Source organism: Peromyscus leucopus, chromosome 3 (genome assembly GCF_004664715.2).
Source record: "Peromyscus leucopus breed LL Stock chromosome 3, UCI_PerLeu_2.1, whole genome shotgun sequence".
Taxonomy (NCBI): Eukaryota; Metazoa; Chordata; class Mammalia; order Rodentia; family Cricetidae; genus Peromyscus; species Peromyscus leucopus.
Window position 1 is genome coordinate 103,335,638 of NC_051065.1, and position 18,645 is coordinate 103,354,282.

Genomic DNA, 18,645 nt, shown 5'->3' on the forward strand with positions numbered 1-18,645 from the left:
TTTATATTTGTGGTCAGAGTTAGTTCTCTACTTCCACTAAGTGTGTTCCAAGGATCAAACTCAAGTCATTGGGTTTGGTGGCAGTCATCTTTATCTGCTGAGTCAGGTTACCAGACCACTAAATAATAGTTTTTAGAAACTGTCACCCATTTGAAAGATTTGTTTTTTAAAATTTTCTATGCACACATTTTGTCTTACTAACTAACTACCATCTCAACAGCACCTACAACAGCACTTGTTGAGTCTAACTATGAATGCAGTCTAGTCCTCTGAAATTGGAAGGGAACTAGAGCACGGATCTAAAAGGAAGGTGAACACAGGGGTAAAACAAGAGAAGGAAAACCTGGACTGTAAGTCTTGTTTTCAATGGGAAGCCCAGACTCTGGCTTCAGTTGGCTAAGCCCACAGAATGCTGAGCCTCTGTGGAACCCATGCGGACCATGGCTTCCGGGATACCGTGCAAGATCTCTTATGAAATACCTGATTGAGTAGTAATAACAGAGTACACCAGGGAAAAAAAAAATCTCACACACAATAATCACTGCAAGAAGATCCCACAGGTCATAGAAAACATAAAGGAATTTTAATATCCAAACAGTCAGGATAAAGAATACTGGCTCCATGACCCACTGAGAGTCACTCAGGTTCTTTACAGTACCAGAGAGTAAAATCAAATGCATATTGCAAAGAAGTTCACTTTAAAAACCTTGATTTCCTTACCTGATACTTATACAAGGATGAAGATTTTTAGGTTGAAAATTGATTTAAATGATTGAACATTGAAATTAAACCAAAGCCAGCCATGTTCCTAAAATGTCAGTCTTTCATCAGGAACAGGTCACCACCACCTTCTCAACAGCAAATCAACATGAATTTTAAGATCTGTGCAATAAGAACATGCTGCTAATAAAAGTCCTCAGTACTGAGTCGAAAGAAGAGAGAAGCTATACTTCTGTACAAAATAAATTACTTGTGCCCAAATGATCCTGCAGTCTATGAGTTGCAAAGGAAGTAAAATTATTTAATAGAGAAAAATACTGAGGGTGATAATACAGAAACAAAAGTCAGAAGGGAAAAAAAAGCTAAAAAAATTAGCCAAAATAGTTTCCTGATGTGTATGATTTATTTTTCTTAAATTTTTTTAAGTATTTCATTTAAGCTGCTTTTATTGCCTGTCCTGATCTGTAGAACTTTACAAAGAAATAAAATTTCCAAGTATTTAAAAAATTTATTCATCTTCCATAAAGCAAATTTCAATGTATTAGTACTTAAAAATACACAGTGACTTAATGAAACATCAGCACGACTGCATAGAACTGAGCTCCAGAGAAGCGCGCATTTTGAGCTGTCTTCCTGGGCTCTGCTTTACAAGAGGACTGGCTTAGAAAACAAGTTAGAGTCATGTGCTCCTACCTGGAAGACACAGGCCAGGAAATGCTTCCGATTCCACAGGCCTAAGTAAAATGCTGGGAGCTCTCTGCAGGTCTCAAAACCCACAATTCACAGGGGCTCCTTCCTCTCTGATGTCAAGGAGGAGGTTGTGGTCATCACTGAAACCAAACCAAACCAAGAGACTCTGAAATGTATTAGAAATCCCAAGGCTAGAACAATGCCATCAAAGAGCAAACCTCAAAAATAATGTGGAAGCTCCAAGAGATCAGGTACCAAAGAACCAAAGTCATGCCTGTGCTGAGGAGTCTCTTCCTTGATGGCTATTTAAGGAGGTAGGATTTTAAGGGTTTCTTATTTTTTTTTGTTTGTTCATATTTTGGCCTCTGAATATTTGAAAAATGTTTTGCCCGGCTGGTCCTTCAGGCTAATTTTGGAGTTCTTAATGAACCCCAAACCTGACAGAGGAATATTCTACAGTTTCACAGCTATCATTTGTACATATTAAAATGGATTTACCTTTTTAAGTAAATCTAACTAGAAAACACAAATTAATATATTCCTTTACATACAACTTTGTGTCTCAAGATTCTTGAAAAACAAGAACAGATGAGTTTGTATCAAAGACTACCAAAGTACGTATGTGATATTCACATGCAAACGTAAACCCGTCTCACGTCAACTCTTCATGACACCTTCAGGAAGGGAATGACACACACAGTTTGCTAACTGCAAACTATGCCTTGCGGAAGGAACTATCTCAGAAAACACCACATGTAAACGGAGATGCTGACACGTGAAGCTGATGTGGGTGAGGACTTAGCACACTGCAGTCTCCTTAGTCACAAGCTGTTGTTTTTATAGTTCCTGGTAGATGGCAAAGTTTATCACAGAAGATAAAAATCCCTTTAAACAAATCCAACTGGGAATCCTTGAGGCACCTTCTCATATAAAAACAAGATGAATGCAGTTATCAGTCCATCTGAGAAAAGTTTTCAATCTAAGTGAACATCATTTTTTTTTTTTCATTTAAGAATATGTTACAGAATTTTTATAAGGCAGGACAAATTTGTGAAAAAAATGTAGATACAAAATGATATAAACTAATAATTTACATTTAAAAATTCCAAAGGGCTAACAGTGGAGATGGTATAGGTCACGTAATGCCTACTCTTTAAAACTAACACAGAACTGTGCATACGCTGAAAGTTATAAAGAACTTCTAGACTTTGCACAAGTTTGGCTTTTCTTTTTACATCTATATTACATGTTTTAAATCATATCAGGAATGCAAACTAAAAATGCACGCTACTTTAGTGGAAAGTTCAATATTGTGCAATTTTCTGCCTCTTAATTTTTAAAAAGTGGCAGCAATCCCTGCATTTGTCTTTGAAACAAGGATCTGAGAAACTTTATCAAAAAGATAATGAAGGCAAAAATTGGCAGACATCCACCATCTTGTTCCTTTTTAAAACAATGTGGATGAAAAGTAATTTCATGATTAAAAAATGAATCTTTTAAATAAATACATCATTATCTGGCATTTGTACTGACTGATTTGATAAATCTTTAAGTAAACAACAGCTTTCCTACCCTCCCTGTAGCGTCAAGCCACTGGCTTCCATTTTGTAGTTTCTTCTCACTGGGTTTCATACCCTGCCACTCGATACCCAGCAGGCTGATTAGGAAGCATGCTGCCATTTTGGCCTTGAGGTGGCGGCACACTGTAATTGGGTCCCATCCATGGTGCAGAAGACTGGGTCTGACTGTTAGACAAAGTGAGAGAAGCAGAGGGGAGGGAAACCCATTGTCAGAACAACGTCAGGCCAGGAATGAGTAACACACACACATAAGGACACATACCCTTTCTTAACCCAAATATGAGGAAAAACTGTTAAGCCAGGGAAACAAACACAAAACAATTTTCTCTTAAAATAAGCATCCCCAGCCAGGCGTGGTGGTGCAAGTCTTGCCAGGCTAGTCCACAAAGCTAGATCTAGGACAGCCAGGGCTGCACAGCAAAACTCTGTCTCAAAAGCAAAAAACAAAAACAAAAATCCCCATATATATATTTGGGTAATTAAATTTTTTTTTATTTTTATTTATTTTTTTTTTAGAAATTACAGCTAAGAAAAGTTTTAAGCTGGGTGTTTAATCCCAGCACTTGGGAGGAAGAGGCAAACGTATCTCTGTGAGTTCGAGACAGCCTGGTCTACAGAGGGACTTCCAGGATAGTCAGGGCTACGCAGTGAAACCTTGTCTTGAAAAAATTAAAAAAAAAAAAAAAAATATTTTTAATCTATAAACATTCCTCCCCTCTGAACTCAGAAAAAGCATCCCTCTACTTGGGCTGGACACACAGTGGACAAGCCACTCTCTTTGTTTGCAGCACTCAGGAGGAAGAAGCAGGCAGATCTCTGAGGACAGTGAGTTCCAGGCCAGTCAGAGCTACATCGAGAGACGCTGTCTCAAAGCAAAGACATACACAGAAAACCTTCAACATTAGGTACAGGGAGAACTAACATCTTTAATACTTAAGAAAAACTATTAAGTAGTTTTTAAAAGTTTTTTTTTTTACTATTTTTGTTTTTTAAGACTTATTTCTATATATTTGAGTTTTCACCTGCATGTATGTATGTGTAAGGCATACCTAGCACCTACTGAGGCCAGAAAAGGGTGTTGGACCTCCTGGACTAGAATTACAGATGGCTGTGAGCCATCCTGTGGGTGCTGAGAACCTGGTCTTCTGCAGAAACAATAGGTGATCTTAACTATTCAGCCATCTACCCAACTCTATCACAGAATATTTCTAATCTGACAATTTCAGGCACATACACAGTATATCTGTTTTATCTTTTTTCTTTCTTTCTTTCTTTTTTATTTTTTGAAAAAAGGACTGTTGCCTGAGCTAGCATGGCACTTGCTATGTAGACTGGTCTAGTAGCCTCCAAATTATAGAGATCTACCACCTTTCTGCCTCCTGAGTGCTGGGATTAAAGGTGTGTGCCACCTCACCTGCCTTAGAATATATCTTGATATTATGTGCTTATAATCCTAGTTTGTTTTTCAGAAATGAAAATAAAATGTCATCATTTGGGGTATATAAAGCCTGTGACATAACAGTGTATGAACAAACCTTTCATGCAGGAAAAAAAAAAAAAAAAAGAACAATGCATATCAAAGTATTTGTACTGCTCTTTCATTTCATCTGCTCATAGGGAAGACCAGGGCCTGCAGAAAGTCCAGGGCCATGTGAGCATAGCCAGGCTGCACTGGCAATCAACAGAAACACCAGAGGCTGGGATATTGCCAGAGTTTACAACATCACAGGATCAACCTTGACAAATGTACCTGTGAGACACTGGTTACACCTTGGGAATGAGGAACCAAACCTGCTGCCCAAATGTCCTTGAGAAACTGTGGAACCTGGTTAATGGGCAGACACAAGTAACACTGGCAATAGCCTATGTGGTGCAAGTGAGGGACCTCGAAGTTTGGGGAAAGGAAGGTGCTGCTAGCCACAAGAATATAGTATAGAGATTCAGCTATATATAATAAAGCTATACCTAGAAAAATCAAGGAATTTTTCCAGAGGGAAGCCATTTATCAAGGAATATTTGGTGTTATTTAGCTTTTAATATTCAGCTGTTTCTTGCTATGAAATTCTTGTGCACTCATATACTACTAGGCCATACAACAAAAGCATAAACTTCTCAGACCTACTGCTGATCTACTAGGTAACACCCCTACAGAGCCTAGGAGACAGGAGGACTGTAGATGCATAGCTTTGTTTCTTGTGCAAATGAAGCTCAGACTTTCCTTCCCCAGACTGGCCAAATGGAATTCCAGAGCCTTTGACTCAGAAGAAAGGATTTTTGCATATCCAGGTGTGAGTGAAGGGGAGGCAAAATTCCTGGTCAGAGAGAGTTGGTGGCCTGAGGAGAGGAGAACAAGGCAGAGTTTCTGTAGATGGTAGGGCAGAGTCGCATGGCCAGAGAGAAAGGAACAAGGCAGGTTTTTTTTTTTTTTTTTTTGGTAGAGAATATGGATTCACTTAGGTCAAGACAGTAGGAAGAGAAGAAATGAGCATAGACAGAGAAACTGAAGACGAAGATGAGATTGAAAGCATAGGGACTTACTAAAACTATGAGAGGACAGTAAAAGAAGCGACAGAGAGGAGCTCTGAGGCCAAATTCTTTGGCAGAGGGGCAGAGGATCAGACACAGAGAGAGAAGGAGGAGTCTTTTGACAGTTGGAATCCACGTAAAGGGAGAGTCTTTTTTCATGGGTAAACAATATATATATCCAGGGGCTGCAAGAGTTGGCTCAGAAGTTAAGAGCACTTGTTGCTCTTGCAGAGGACCTAGGTTCAATTCCCAGTATCCACATGGTGGCTCACAACCATTCATACTCCAGTTCTAAGTGATTCAATGCCCTCTTGTGACCATTGCAGGCTGAAGAGTGATACACAAAAATATATGCAAAGCAAGAGACTCACAGACATAAAACACATCTTTAAAAACATGTATTCAAGTGGCTAGAGAGATGGCTCAGTAGTTAAGAGCACTGGCTGCTCTTCCAGAGGACCCAGTTTCAATTCCCAGCACCCACATGGCAGCTCACAAGTATCTGTAACTCCAGTTCCAGGGGATTTAACAGCTTCATACCAATGCACATAAAATATAAAAGAAAATTAATTAAAAAAATAGGTAAGAAGCTACAGTCATATGACTAGCTTAGAAAAGATCAAGTACTTTTCACTAGAAAGTTGATTTAATTTGGGTGTGTTGTTGAATCCCCATAAAAAATGGGAGTTAGAAGCAGGAGGAGTAAGAGTTCAAGGTCACCCTCAGTTTTATATCAAGTTCAAGGCTAGCAGGGGCTTCATAAGATCTTGCCTTAGAAAAACAAACAAAAAAAGATCTTACCTCAGAAAACAAAAAATGGGGACTGGTAAGATTGTGCACTGGGTCAAGGTGCTTGCTACTGAGCTGGAACCTGAGCTTGATCACTACAATTCATATGGAAGAAAAAAAGAACTTGCAGAAGTTTTTCCCTGGCCACCATGAGTACAAAATGGTATGTGTGCCACACAAATAAACAAAATGTAATAATAAAAAGATGATTTATTATTAAATATTACCAAAATTTGTATTGTTGTGATTACATTTCAAGGCAAAATATTTCTAGGCAAAATTTTACCTTATTTTGTTTGCATGTGTGTGGAGAGAGAGAGAGAGTGAGTGAGAAAGCACACATTAGCTATAGAGCATGTGGAGGTGAGATGTGACCCTTGGGTAAAGTCCTTCAAGGCTATCATTATGCTTAACATTGGGGCTACACGATTTACTCAATACTTAAGTTTCTTTCTGATGTTTTCCAAGGTTAGGAAAGGCAAAGAGCAAATGTGCTTACTTGAATCCCTGCTGGCTCCACGGCTGGCCATACATTCCATAGGCAGGTACTTGCCAACCATTAGGCACATACTGGCCAATCTGTTGTGCATTTCCATACCACTGGCCCCACTGGCCATATGCTGGTGGATATCCAATTTGATTTTGCTGCTATCAAGTAAAATTATAACAGAAAATTTAGTATTACTTGAATTTGTTTGTATATATAGTCTTAATACACTACACAGCCAAAGCACAGGGCCATTACCACAACTGAAATAATAGGATAGGCCTGGGAGAATGTAGCTCAGTGGCAGCATGAGTGCTTAATCTATGTGAGGCCTGGATCCAATCCTCAGTATCTCTCTCACACACACACTCAGAAAGACTACTGAAAAAAGTGCCATTATACTACTGAAACTATGTGGTACTCTAAATGGCAGTCCTTGTAAGGCTCAGGCAATGGACTAATAATAAAAGATAGAACTTGCTGTTCATAACTGTGCCTGATTGTTTCCTCTAAATCGGGCACATAAGAATATGTGGTTTAGGGTATTTCTCACTGGTACAGCTATGCTCCATTTACAACTCCCTCATAGAAATCTCTGTGGTGTTGAGTTTGGACCACTAAAGTTGCCTAGAAAAAAAAGCAGCAGCAATACCAAAGCCTACGTATATTTATAGCTTTATTTCTTGTTCAGTTGGGTCAAGCATGCTTGTGAGTTCTTCAAATCATTGTGAATAAATCTACCAAGTATTAAGAAAAGATTTAATACCCTGTTAGGTTTGGCGGAGCATTTTAAAATCCACTGTGTGAGCATGAGTCAACTGAGGCGGTTACACTCATCATGTCACCACTGCAATCCATGACACACCACTCCGGAACTATAATACATGTAGGAAGAGCCCTTATATACTATGAAGTGAGCTAGAAACTCATTAAAAAGGATTATCAACACGTTTCATTTTAAAGCAACCTCATTACTAGCCCAGCAAGTCCTTCCCAAAGTCAAGGACCCTCTCACCTGTTGCACGGGATTTATCATATCAAGAGTCTCTTTGCCCCAATAGCATTTCACCACATGCCCTTCAATGGTGGTACCATTAACAGAAACAATCGCATGTGCTGCACTTTCATGGGAATTGAACCTATTGGAAACAATATTAAGAATCACCAATATAAATTCTTTTAAGTATTTATGAACACAAACTTTTTAAAAATCCTGAAAAAATAAAGTTGACTACCATTTGGGGGGGAGGGGAAGCAAAGCAAGCATGGAAAAAATAGAAGACTCTGAAATGATCCCCACCTACCCACCAAAAAAAGTGGCATATTTTCTTTGCTATGTTTTTTCAAAGATCTTAGAGCTGCAGAGAACCTCTACCTCTCAAGTGCTATGATTATACATATGCACCACCATGACTGGCATAGGAAATTTGTTTTAATGGAGGGTATGTTTTGTTGGCCTTGTGTTGGAAAGAGGGAGTTACAAAAATATATCTTTTAAGTATATTTTAATTCCAGCACTTGGAAGGCAGAGGCAGGTGGAGGTCTGTGAGTTCAAGGCCAGCCAGAGCAGTACAGTGAGACCTTGTCAATAAGAAAAACTAATAAAAACTGAGCACACAGCTATATGTTAAAGATGTTTCTCTCTCAGGTTTCAGTGTTATCCAGGTGAATGTACTTGAGCTGTAAGTGTAATGTAAGTGGTCACAAATTCTTAAGAAAACCACTATATTAAATGTACAAAATTATTACTAAAGAAAAAAAGCTTTGAAAGAAACTATCCCTACCGAACAAATGAATATCCTTTATCTGGGAAGACTCGAATTTCCATTATTTGTCCAAATGGAGAAAAAGTCTGACGCATTAGTTGTTCTGTTAGAAACAAAAGCAAACAACAAAACAACGAAAAGAATTCACGTTATTAAAGACCTATAAATATGAAGCTTTTCAGTTTCAGCTAGTTTCAGGTTCCACACAGGCAAACTGCCATACCTGTCAGTCCCGACGTCACCCCTCCACAGTACACGGTGCAGTTGCTGGGGCTGGACTGACTGACAACCTCCTCGTACGACAGCTGCTTGGTGTTTGCTGGGGAGAGAGAACATTTCTATCTTCAAATCACCACCCACATGTGGAAGGGTTAACTCGTTAAACACCCTACTATAATGGTAGTTTTCCTCAATCAAAATGCCTATAGAACACATATTACATTTTAGTTTATGATTAAGCCTCCCCCAAGAATGCATAAACATTATCCCATATGCTCTATTTAACAGGAGACTTGACAGTAGCGATAAGATAATTATTTAAAATCACAAAAATGAAAACTAAGTACATTTTGAGCAGTAGTCTTGATCTGCTTCTCATCTATTTCTGCAATAAGTCTCCGGGCACAGCTCTAACATTTAAAATCTAGTGTATTTTCTCTCCACAATTCCACATTGCTTCTCTTCTCCAATGCACCTACACTCATATGTACTCTTTGGAGCTGGAGGCTTTCGGGTTGCCCAGTTAGTTCTGATTTGTCTTCCACCAAGCCACTGGCCACCCATCTGCTGAATGGCATTTTCTGCATCCTGTTCCGCACATTAGAGACAGTAAAGAAGCTGCAATTAGTTGATATTACAAATAACTTATAGCAATAAAGAAAATGTGATACTTTTTGCAGATTTTAAAAAATGAAAATACCTTATGAAACACAATAACCAATAACTTTTCAAAATTACAACATTGTCTTTAAATTCCATTTCTTGGATAATGGGTTTTGGGAATGCTAAGCAGAGTTAAAGATACACAGGTACAGCAGCATACACCTCTCAGTCTTTGGGATAACAGAGCAATTACAAATCATCAACAATACCTTGACAAAACGTTTTGGGCTTCTTTTTTTGGTGGTAAGCATTTTTACTTTGCATTGTTTGAAGCACAGTATCAGTATTTTGCATGTGTCAGGTCCTAAATGACTAAATAACCCAACAGAATAAAAGAGACTGCTTTCTAGTGAGGGTGCTAATTACCAGTAAACTAAATATACAGTAGAGAAAAAGAAAAAAACAACCTTCTCTACAGCACTGTGCATGTACTTCTGATTGTGCTCACCCATTTGTTGAAAAAGGAGACAAAGCCGTATCCCTTAGACTTCCCTGTAGCCATGTCTTTTACCACGCGAGCATCTCTGAAATAGAACCACCAGAAATTGGGTTTTGGAAACTGTCCTCTGGGCATAAAAGGAGAGCTATATACAGTTCACTTTTACATTTCACCTTCACTAATAGTAAGCCGTTAATATAAATTCACCTTTTATTCTATAAAATTTAATTTACTGGCCAATGAGGGTTAATTTTATAGACATGCAAATCAATGTCTTACATATAAATCTATATTATAAAGAAAGTTTCCCACTTCAAAATGTTTTATGAACATCTAAATATTAAGCATGGTGAAAGCAGATGTTCCCATTAATCATTTAGTAATTACAAGGTTCTTAGGTACAATATATTATCTTTCTTTAACCATGCAATTTATAATTTGCTATTTGGCACCATATTCTACCTAATCATTCAAAAATTAAAATACAAAACTGAAAACTAAAGAATCAAAAAACTGTATATCCCTTAAGCTAATTACTTCATTTTCTCAGATGAATATATACCCCCATTTTGGGCTAGGGCAAATTTTGAGAACTTGACATTTTCAGAAATACTAAATCATTGAAGAATACTACAAAAACATTTTACTTTTAAACTATCTAAGAAAAGATTTTGTACTGAATTTCATAACAGCATTCATAGTAAGATTGATTGGAAACTACAAGATATGAAACAAAGTTTTAAAAAGTCAGAAAGTAAAAAAGCACGCCAACATTTATCCACTGTGAACCGTAGCTTGTAGTTAGCCAGGGCAATTCTGTCCATTCTTCAGAGACACTCTGCAAAATAACCAGAGCCCTATTATTTGAGATTGAGTAAAAACCCAGCCACGATAGCTAAAACTCCACACCTCAAAAAACTGGACTCAAATTGTGCTTCACAGGCAATCTATTTTAACTTAGCCAGGTATGTCACAATGCTTGTTCTCAAGACACATGAACAAAACAGGCATGTTTACAACAAGAACCCAAGTCAGAAAGCCATGCAATGTAATTGTAAGTATACACAAGTACATTTTAGATGAGCTTAGAAGTGACTTATTAAGTACAATCAAAATGACAGTTTCTGATGATTAAACTAATGTAAGTCACTTCTTAGTAACTATTATCTACATGGCACACATGCATTTAATTTGGTAGTTGATATACTTCTATATCAAAATTTGCTATATGACCCTAAACTCAAGTAACAGGAGGGGTTTAAGCTATTTAAATTAAGGAAAGAATTATTTTCATAAAAATATTTAATAGACCACCATGTACCCCACACTCTCTATAAATCAAGAATGATATAAACTGCCTACAGAGACATCTACTGTAGAAACCCTACAATATTCTTATCAGGCTGTTGCCTTAAGACAAGAAACAACACAAACAAAAACAGAAATGTGTATTTTCAATTGCCAAATAGTTAGGAAAGCTAACTTCCTGTATAAGCTAACATTCAAACACAAATTACCTCGACAAAAAGGCCTAACCAAGAAAAAAAATTAACAAATTAACAATTGTGTGCCCATAGACAATCCAAATACCAGGGCTGGGGAAACAGATCAACAGATAATGTGCTATCATGCAAATGAAAGGACCTGAGTTCAAATCTCCAGCATATACATGTCAAGTCAGTGTGGCAGCTCACCTTTAATTCCCATGCTTGGGAGCCAGAGATGGGATACTCAGGGTAAACTGCCTGGACTAGTAGAATTAGTGAACTCTAGGTTCTAGTGAGAAATTCTGCCTCAATGTATTTGGTGGAGAGTGATGGAGGAAGACACTTGATGTCAATCTCTGGCATATACACACATGCACACACATACGTACCCACATACATGTGAAAACAAATACACAAACAAAAAATCCAGACTAAAAATATGATATAGTCATATTTAACAAAAAGATAGACTAGTTTTACAACTACAAAGTCAAGAAACTTAAATTTGAAGGCCATTTTTTAAACATTTAGTGTGTGTGTGTGTGTGTGTGTGTGTGTGTGCGTGTGTGTGTGTGTGTGTGTGCGCGCGCGCATGAATGTATGGAAGTCAGAGGACAGTTTTCAGGAGTCAGTTTTCTCCTTCCATCATGTGGAGTTTTAGGACTGAACTCAGGTCATCAGGCTTGACAGCAAGCAACTTTACCTGTTGAACCCTTTTATCAGCCCTTCAATAATTATTAAACAATCTTTGTCTAAATCTCTAACTAAAATTCTCATCAGAAAGGGTAATTCAGCCAAAATTAAAACTCCACCACAATAGCTATTTCACTTGTCCATGTTAGAAGAGGCTTCTTTCTTTCTAGTGTCTCCCTCTTACTTCCTCCTAAAATGACTTGCACAGAAAGCAGCATGGATCAGGATGGAACTCTTAAGCCTTCTCTTGTCCTGTGACTACTCTGAGGACAGGATGAAACTTACCAAGATTTTCTACACCAAAATGAAAATGTACAAGATTCTGCAGAGAAGGACTTTTAGAGCTTGACAGAACGAAGTGAAAGTAAGGCATGCCTATTCTAGATACTTGAAAGCAAACCAACCACTACTGAAATCCTAACACAGCTTATAAAAGTCACCAAGAAATTAAAACTTCCTTATTTTCTTAACCAGTTCTCACAAGGGAAAATGTCACGTAACAGAAGAGTCCATTTATAAGCTCTAATCCTGTCCTACCCTCAAAGTGACTCTCTCACCAATCAACTGCAACTCTCAACTGAAAACTCACCTGCATGCCATGGGCATCTACGTTCAAATCTCCTCACCTCTATCTGCTGTTCTGTTCAAACCACCCATAGCTAAAATTCCCTTTTTATTTTTGTTCTAGTGACGCAGTAACAAAGGAATCAGAAACCCGATAACACTTTCCCTAAACTCAACAACTGCTTCTGAATGAATACTGAAACTGCTTGTTACTCTTACTGTAATATGGCATGTATTAAGACTTCTACTATGATGAATACTACTCTGAATAAATACTGACAAAGGGCCTAAAATGCATGGCTACAATCAAACATAAGACAGTGTTTTCCAAAACAGTACAAAGTACTATTGCTAAGTTTTAAAGAGGGGAAGAATTAAATGCCAAGGAAGTAATATTTAATAACTGCTCTTTCAATCAAAACTGTTGAGGTTTTATTTTATTAAATTAACATAAAATGCATGTAATCATACCAGTGCCTGAATAACTCCTTTAATCCCAGCACAACACCTCCAGGAGTTTAAAAATGTCTATGACAGCAGTCTGAGGAAGTGTTGCTAACTGGACAAGGGTCTAAAGATGACCGAAAGATCAGTTACTGATTAGTGGGAATACAACCTACTGTTAAGACTCTTGGATGATCTCTAAACAATGGAATATGCTGTATTTAAAGTGTTAAAATTAAGGTTCACAGTCACAACAAAATTATAGTTATTATTACATAAAGTCACTTCCAATTAAAAGTGTTTTATTTATCTTTTGTTACTTACGAAATTCTTCCGAATGGTGCAAAAGCTGCTTTGATGTCTTCAGTTGTGATTTCTGGACTGAGGTCACCAACAAACACATGGAAATGATCTTACAAAGGAAGGAGGGGAGTGAAAAGAAAAATACAACTTCAGAACTTAAATACTACAATTGATAAAATTCTTAAGAATTCTTAAAATAATGCACAGGCTATATAATCAAGTATAAAATACTGTCCTTGCTATAAAATCCTATCAGTCTTAAACATAATAACTCAAAAGTTAACAACACAGGAAAGAGTCTTCTAAAAAGACTGATAGCTCCCAGAAGCTGGCAGTCTCTGTCTATTTATAGTCAATCCTTACAAGGGTCTAGAAAACAAACTATTAACATATAAAAACTTTCATTCTGTAAAAAAAGTAAGACTTAGTTATCATTCTAATAGTAATTATTTACTGTTATTCATTTTATTACTGTTTCTAGGCTTTATAAATTACAATTAAGTAGTGGTAATGCAAGTTATGAAGACTAGATTTGCCTTATTTAAGGCAATTTATTGAGGCTAGCTACATGAAATACTTGGTTTACCCACTATTTTGTGAAGAACAATCAAAGAAATACCTTGCATTGCAACAGTTTGATGTTAAAGTATTTGACAGTTTTCTCAAAAGCCAACAGTTTTGGTTGCCCAGACATTACACCATTCAGTTTATGTGAATCCATGTGCAAGTGAACTAAGACTGAAGGCAACAGAATGAAAACAGTGATCCCTTCACTTCATATCAGCACCATTACAAAAAGCACTGGAGAGAAATAACCATCCCATAGGTGAAGCTTTTTGGTTGTTGTTGTTGTTTTTTAAAGACAATTCTCAAAAGAAACATTTGAAAAACCAAACTTGCTGAAGAACACTTTAAAATGGACACATATATCAACTTTGACAAAGTAGATTTGGAAAGAAAAGTTACCCCTATTTGCAGGCCTTAAGCACACACTGGGTTGCTCTTCCGGAAACACTGTTTCAGGAGCAACTTGAGCACTTGGAAGATCTGGGTATGAAGCCCAGGTGACCTCAGGGAAGTAGGGTATCTTGCCCTTTAGGTGGTGAAAGTATTTCTAAGACATCAGCTGCTACCAAGGGGGACAGAGAGCTTGAACTAGCAACAAATTCGTGGACAAGCCACACTTGGTCAACAATGGGAAGAAGGGGAAAAATATTGCCAGAAACAAATAAAAATACTACATCCTTCCCCTCCCCGCTCCCCCCAACCAATATCAAATAAAAACTTGAGGTGGTTAGTGAATACCCTTTCAAGAGAGTTCATTTTATGTTTAAGAAGATACAATTACCTTGTGAACGCTGTGTGCTGACAACGGTACTACCTGATGACAAAGATTAGATTTGTTCTTAAATTTATTAACACAAACACATTAAATCATATCAGGATAACGATCAAAATATTACTGCAAACATGTATGATGTTATATGCTTTACAATAGAACTATGGGGTATAATACAACAAATGCCCATAGGGCCACAAATGTACTTACTGCTTGTATCTTTCTTTTGACTGCTGGGGGTTGTTGCCCAATTCACTTTGACTTCCTAAAAAAGAAGAAAAACAATGTGTGTGTGTGTGTACACGCATATATTTTCTCAAACACTTCAAAGGCCTACATATTATGGCATTTAAAATGTTTTAAAAACTTAGACTTTTCTGGACAGTGAGACATGTCTGCTCCTGGCAGCACCAATTACTTCAGAGTAGATGATGGGCATCAAAGACACTCCATATGGAGTTTGCTTTCTTTATGGCAAAAGTTAGCCATTTGGGTAAGAAACTGCTCTTGCCTGGACTGCTTGACAATAAGCTATATAAACTAGACATGCAGGACCCATAAGAAAGTGACCACTGAACTTTGCCAAATCAAGGCGAGATGGTCCTTAAGGTTCCTGCTTCACAGAAGAAACTGCCGACATTCTGCAGGACACAGAAGAAAGAGACTGATGAACTTTGCCAATAAGAAAGACAACCTTTCAAATTTCCTGCTTCACTAAAAAGTCTGCCAGACACTAGGCCTGTAGGCTGAAGATGGATGCTCCAATGTTGCAGAGGAACTTTGGGTGACTATCCAGGCAGTCAGATGTCTCTGTTATTTCTAGAATTTTGGAAGTTGCTTACAATGCACTTCCTGTTTACTTAGGTAATATTATATCCTTCTGGGGTCCTTGATGGAGTTGAAGACTAGATAGTCTTAACTATAGTTTTCCTGAGTCATGATAAAATGGTAAATTAGATATGAAACTTTAGACTCACAAAAATAAGATAGATAGAGTATTTTCTTTAATTTTGCTAAATACAAATAAACTAGATATTGTAATTATAATTCTTGCTTGATAACTGTTTTGTTACATGCAATTTTTTTTTTTTTTTTGGTTTTTGAGACAGGGTTTCTCTGTGTAGTTTTGGAGCCTTTCCTGGATCTCGCTTTGTAGCCCAGGCTGGCCTCGAACTCACAGAGATCTGCCTGATTCTGCCTCCCAAGTGCTGGGATTAAAGGCGTGCGCCACCACCACCCGGCTGTTACATGTAATTTTACTATATTAAAATGAAAACCTTCCTTTTTGATTAGACAGAATAGGAGAAGTGCTATGGGATGTCTTTCTGTATGCTGTGAATATGTGTTGCTCCCACTGGTTAACAAATGAAGCTGTATTGGCTTATGACCGGGCAGAATGAAGCCAGGCAGGAAATCCAAGTGGGATAGGGAGAGAATAAAAGCAGGGTCAGGAGAGAAGCTAGCCTGTTGCCCAAGGAGCAACAAGATGCCAGTAGACTGGTAATGCCACAGCCATGTGGCAACATACAGATGAATAGAAAAGGGTTAATTCAAGATAAAAGAGCTAGTTAGCAAGAAGCCTGAGCCATAGGCCATACAATTTGTAATTAATATAAGCCTCTGTGTGTTTACTTGGGACTGAGCAACTGTGGGACTGGGCAGAACACAGGAAAACTTCTATCTAAAATATTCCATAAAGTTAAAGCTCAAGCGGGTGGTGGTGGCACACAGCTTTAATCCCACACTCAGGAGGCAGAGGCAGGTGGATCTCTGAGTTCAAGGCCAGCCTGGCCTACAGAGGGAGTTCCGGAACAGCCAGAGCTACACAGAAAAACCCTGTCTTGAAAAACTAAACCAAACCAAACCAAACAAACAAAAAAACCAACTTCCCTCCAAAACAAACAAACCTCCAAATCACATTTTCCCGTGATGAAGTGAGGCAACGTGCAGGGGATGCCTGTGCTAACTAGTCTAACTTTCATCTTCAGGCCTAGTTTGACAAATTTAAACTGGCAAATACAACTCTTTCTGTTTTTGTTTTTGTTTTAATTATTTATTTTATGAGCACTGGTGTGTTTGCCTGCATGTGTGTCTCTGTGAAGGTCAAAACTCCTGAAGTTACAATTGCAGACAGTGGTGAACTGCCATGTGGGTGCTGGGAATTGAACCCAGATCCTCTGAAAGAGCAGCCTGTGCTCTTAACTGCTGAGCCATTTCTCCAGGCCCCATTTCTGTTCTTTTTAAAAGTTTATTTTATTTATGTGTCTAGGTGTTTTGCCTTCATCTATGTCTGTATGTATCTGTGCCTAGTACCACATACACACACCTGTAGAGAAGCCAAAAAGGGCAATGAATCCCCTGGAACAAGAGTTACAGAAGGTTGTGGGTTATCATGTAGGTACTGGGAATCAAACCGAGATCCTCTGGAAGAGCAGCTGGTGCTTTTAACCACTGAGCTCTCTCTTACAACTTCTCAACACAGTTTTCATTTTTCTTTCTTTTTTATGGTTCTGTGGTTTGAACCTAGAGCCTCACAAATAGTACACAAGCAAACAATCTACCACTGGGCTACATCTTTGGCCCTACCCCTCTCTACATGTGATTCTAAGATGAGTCACTAAGTCTGCCAGGCTGAGCTTGAATTCATACTAGAGCCTGGGCAAGCCTTGAAAGCAATTCTCTTGCCTTAGTATCCAGGTCCAGCTAATTTTTATATATATATATATATATATATATATATATATATATATATATATATATATATATATATTTGGCAAATCTAATCTTTTCCCATTTCTGCTAACGTTCAAGTAACTTTTTGAGACAGGGTCTCACTATGTAGCTCTGGCTGTCCTGGAAGTCTCTATGTAGACCAGACTGGCCTCCAACTCAAGAGAGATCCACTGCCTCTGCCTCTACAATGCTGAGATCAAAGGAGTGCACCAGTATGCCTGGCTTTTACTACTTTATATTTTGTTTTTATTTTATATTTTTTGAGACAGAGATTTTCTCTGTGTAGTCCTGGTTGTCCTGGAACTTGCTTGATAGAACAAGCTGGCCTGGAACTCAGAGATCTACTTGCCTTTGCCTCCTGAGTGCTAGAATTAAAGGCATGGGTCACCACCGCCTAGCCACATTTCTTTTTAAAATCAAAGTTACCCACACATGCCTCTCTATTAATGCTCCATATTACTGTTATGTTTCATCCAAATTTAGTAGTTCCATAACTATCTAGAGCTTATCATGTACACAGCACCATTGAGAAAAGGAGCTAAACAGAGGCCCCTAGTCTCTATAGAGGCTTTAGCCTATCAATTCATTCATTCATTCATTCATTCAAGACTATTGTAGCCTTGGCTGACCTGGAACCTGCTGTGTAGAACAGACAGGTCTTGAACTCATGAGCACTAGGATTAAAAGTATGTACCGCTATGGCCAGCTTTTTTTTTTTTAATTTTAATTATTTATTTATCCACATATGGGTGTTTTGCCTGAATGTACATCTGTGCCACATACATGTGCAGTACCCTTAGAGGCAAGAAGAAAACATCAGATCCCCTAGGACTGGAGTTACAGATGATTGTGTGCTGTGGGCTGCAGGAATATATCATAAGAACTCAGCTGGTTATGACAAAGTCACTACCTGGAGGGATCAAGGATTTCCTCCAGAGGAAGCCAAATTCCAAGGAGCTTTTGGTGTTACTTGGCTTGTTATAGATCAGCTGTCTTCTGTTATGAAAATCATGTGTGCCTTCATAGTTTTCCCAATTGACTTTTCCCTAAGAAGGGCTAACAGTGTGGACTGATCACTCTCTGGACATACACATTCCAGGTATTTGGAAAACAGCCTCAGGAAAGGCTTTCTCTGGAATTAGATATCTCCCTTAGCCACTTTCAAGGACTAGCAGTAATAACAGTCCACATGCAAGTCTCCTG

General features: G+C 38.1%; 1 protein-coding gene across 7 annotated transcripts in view; it reads right to left on the reverse strand.

Moving 5' to 3' along the window:
- Window positions 1-561: 561 nt before the first annotated feature.
- Tia1 (TIA1 cytotoxic granule associated RNA binding protein) overlaps window positions 562-18,645 on the reverse strand; it is a 36,066-nt gene continuing 17,982 nt past the window's right edge. Inside the window, exons 4-13 of one of the 7 annotated variants that reach the window (XM_028853954.2) lie at window positions 14,920-14,974; window positions 14,719-14,751; window positions 13,392-13,479; window positions 9,889-9,964; window positions 9,257-9,365; window positions 8,782-8,877; window positions 8,577-8,661; window positions 7,808-7,931; window positions 6,805-6,953; window positions 562-3,155 (exon numbers count right to left, since the gene is read on the reverse strand). In XM_028853954.2, the coding sequence (XP_028709787.1) occupies window positions 3,029-3,155; window positions 6,805-6,953; window positions 7,808-7,931; window positions 8,577-8,661; window positions 8,782-8,877; window positions 9,257-9,365; window positions 9,889-9,964; window positions 13,392-13,479; window positions 14,719-14,751; window positions 14,920-14,974 (942 nt within the window). In that variant the 3' untranslated portion in view covers window positions 562-3,028. Of the gene's footprint in view, window positions 3,156-6,804; window positions 6,954-7,558; window positions 7,668-7,807; window positions 7,932-8,576; window positions 8,662-8,781; window positions 8,878-9,124; window positions 9,366-9,888; window positions 9,965-10,651; window positions 11,924-13,391; window positions 14,752-14,919; window positions 14,975-18,645 lie in introns of those variants that run through there. The other 6 variants (XR_003732816.2, XM_028853961.2, XM_028853974.1 and 3 more) reach the window with 6 other exon arrangements.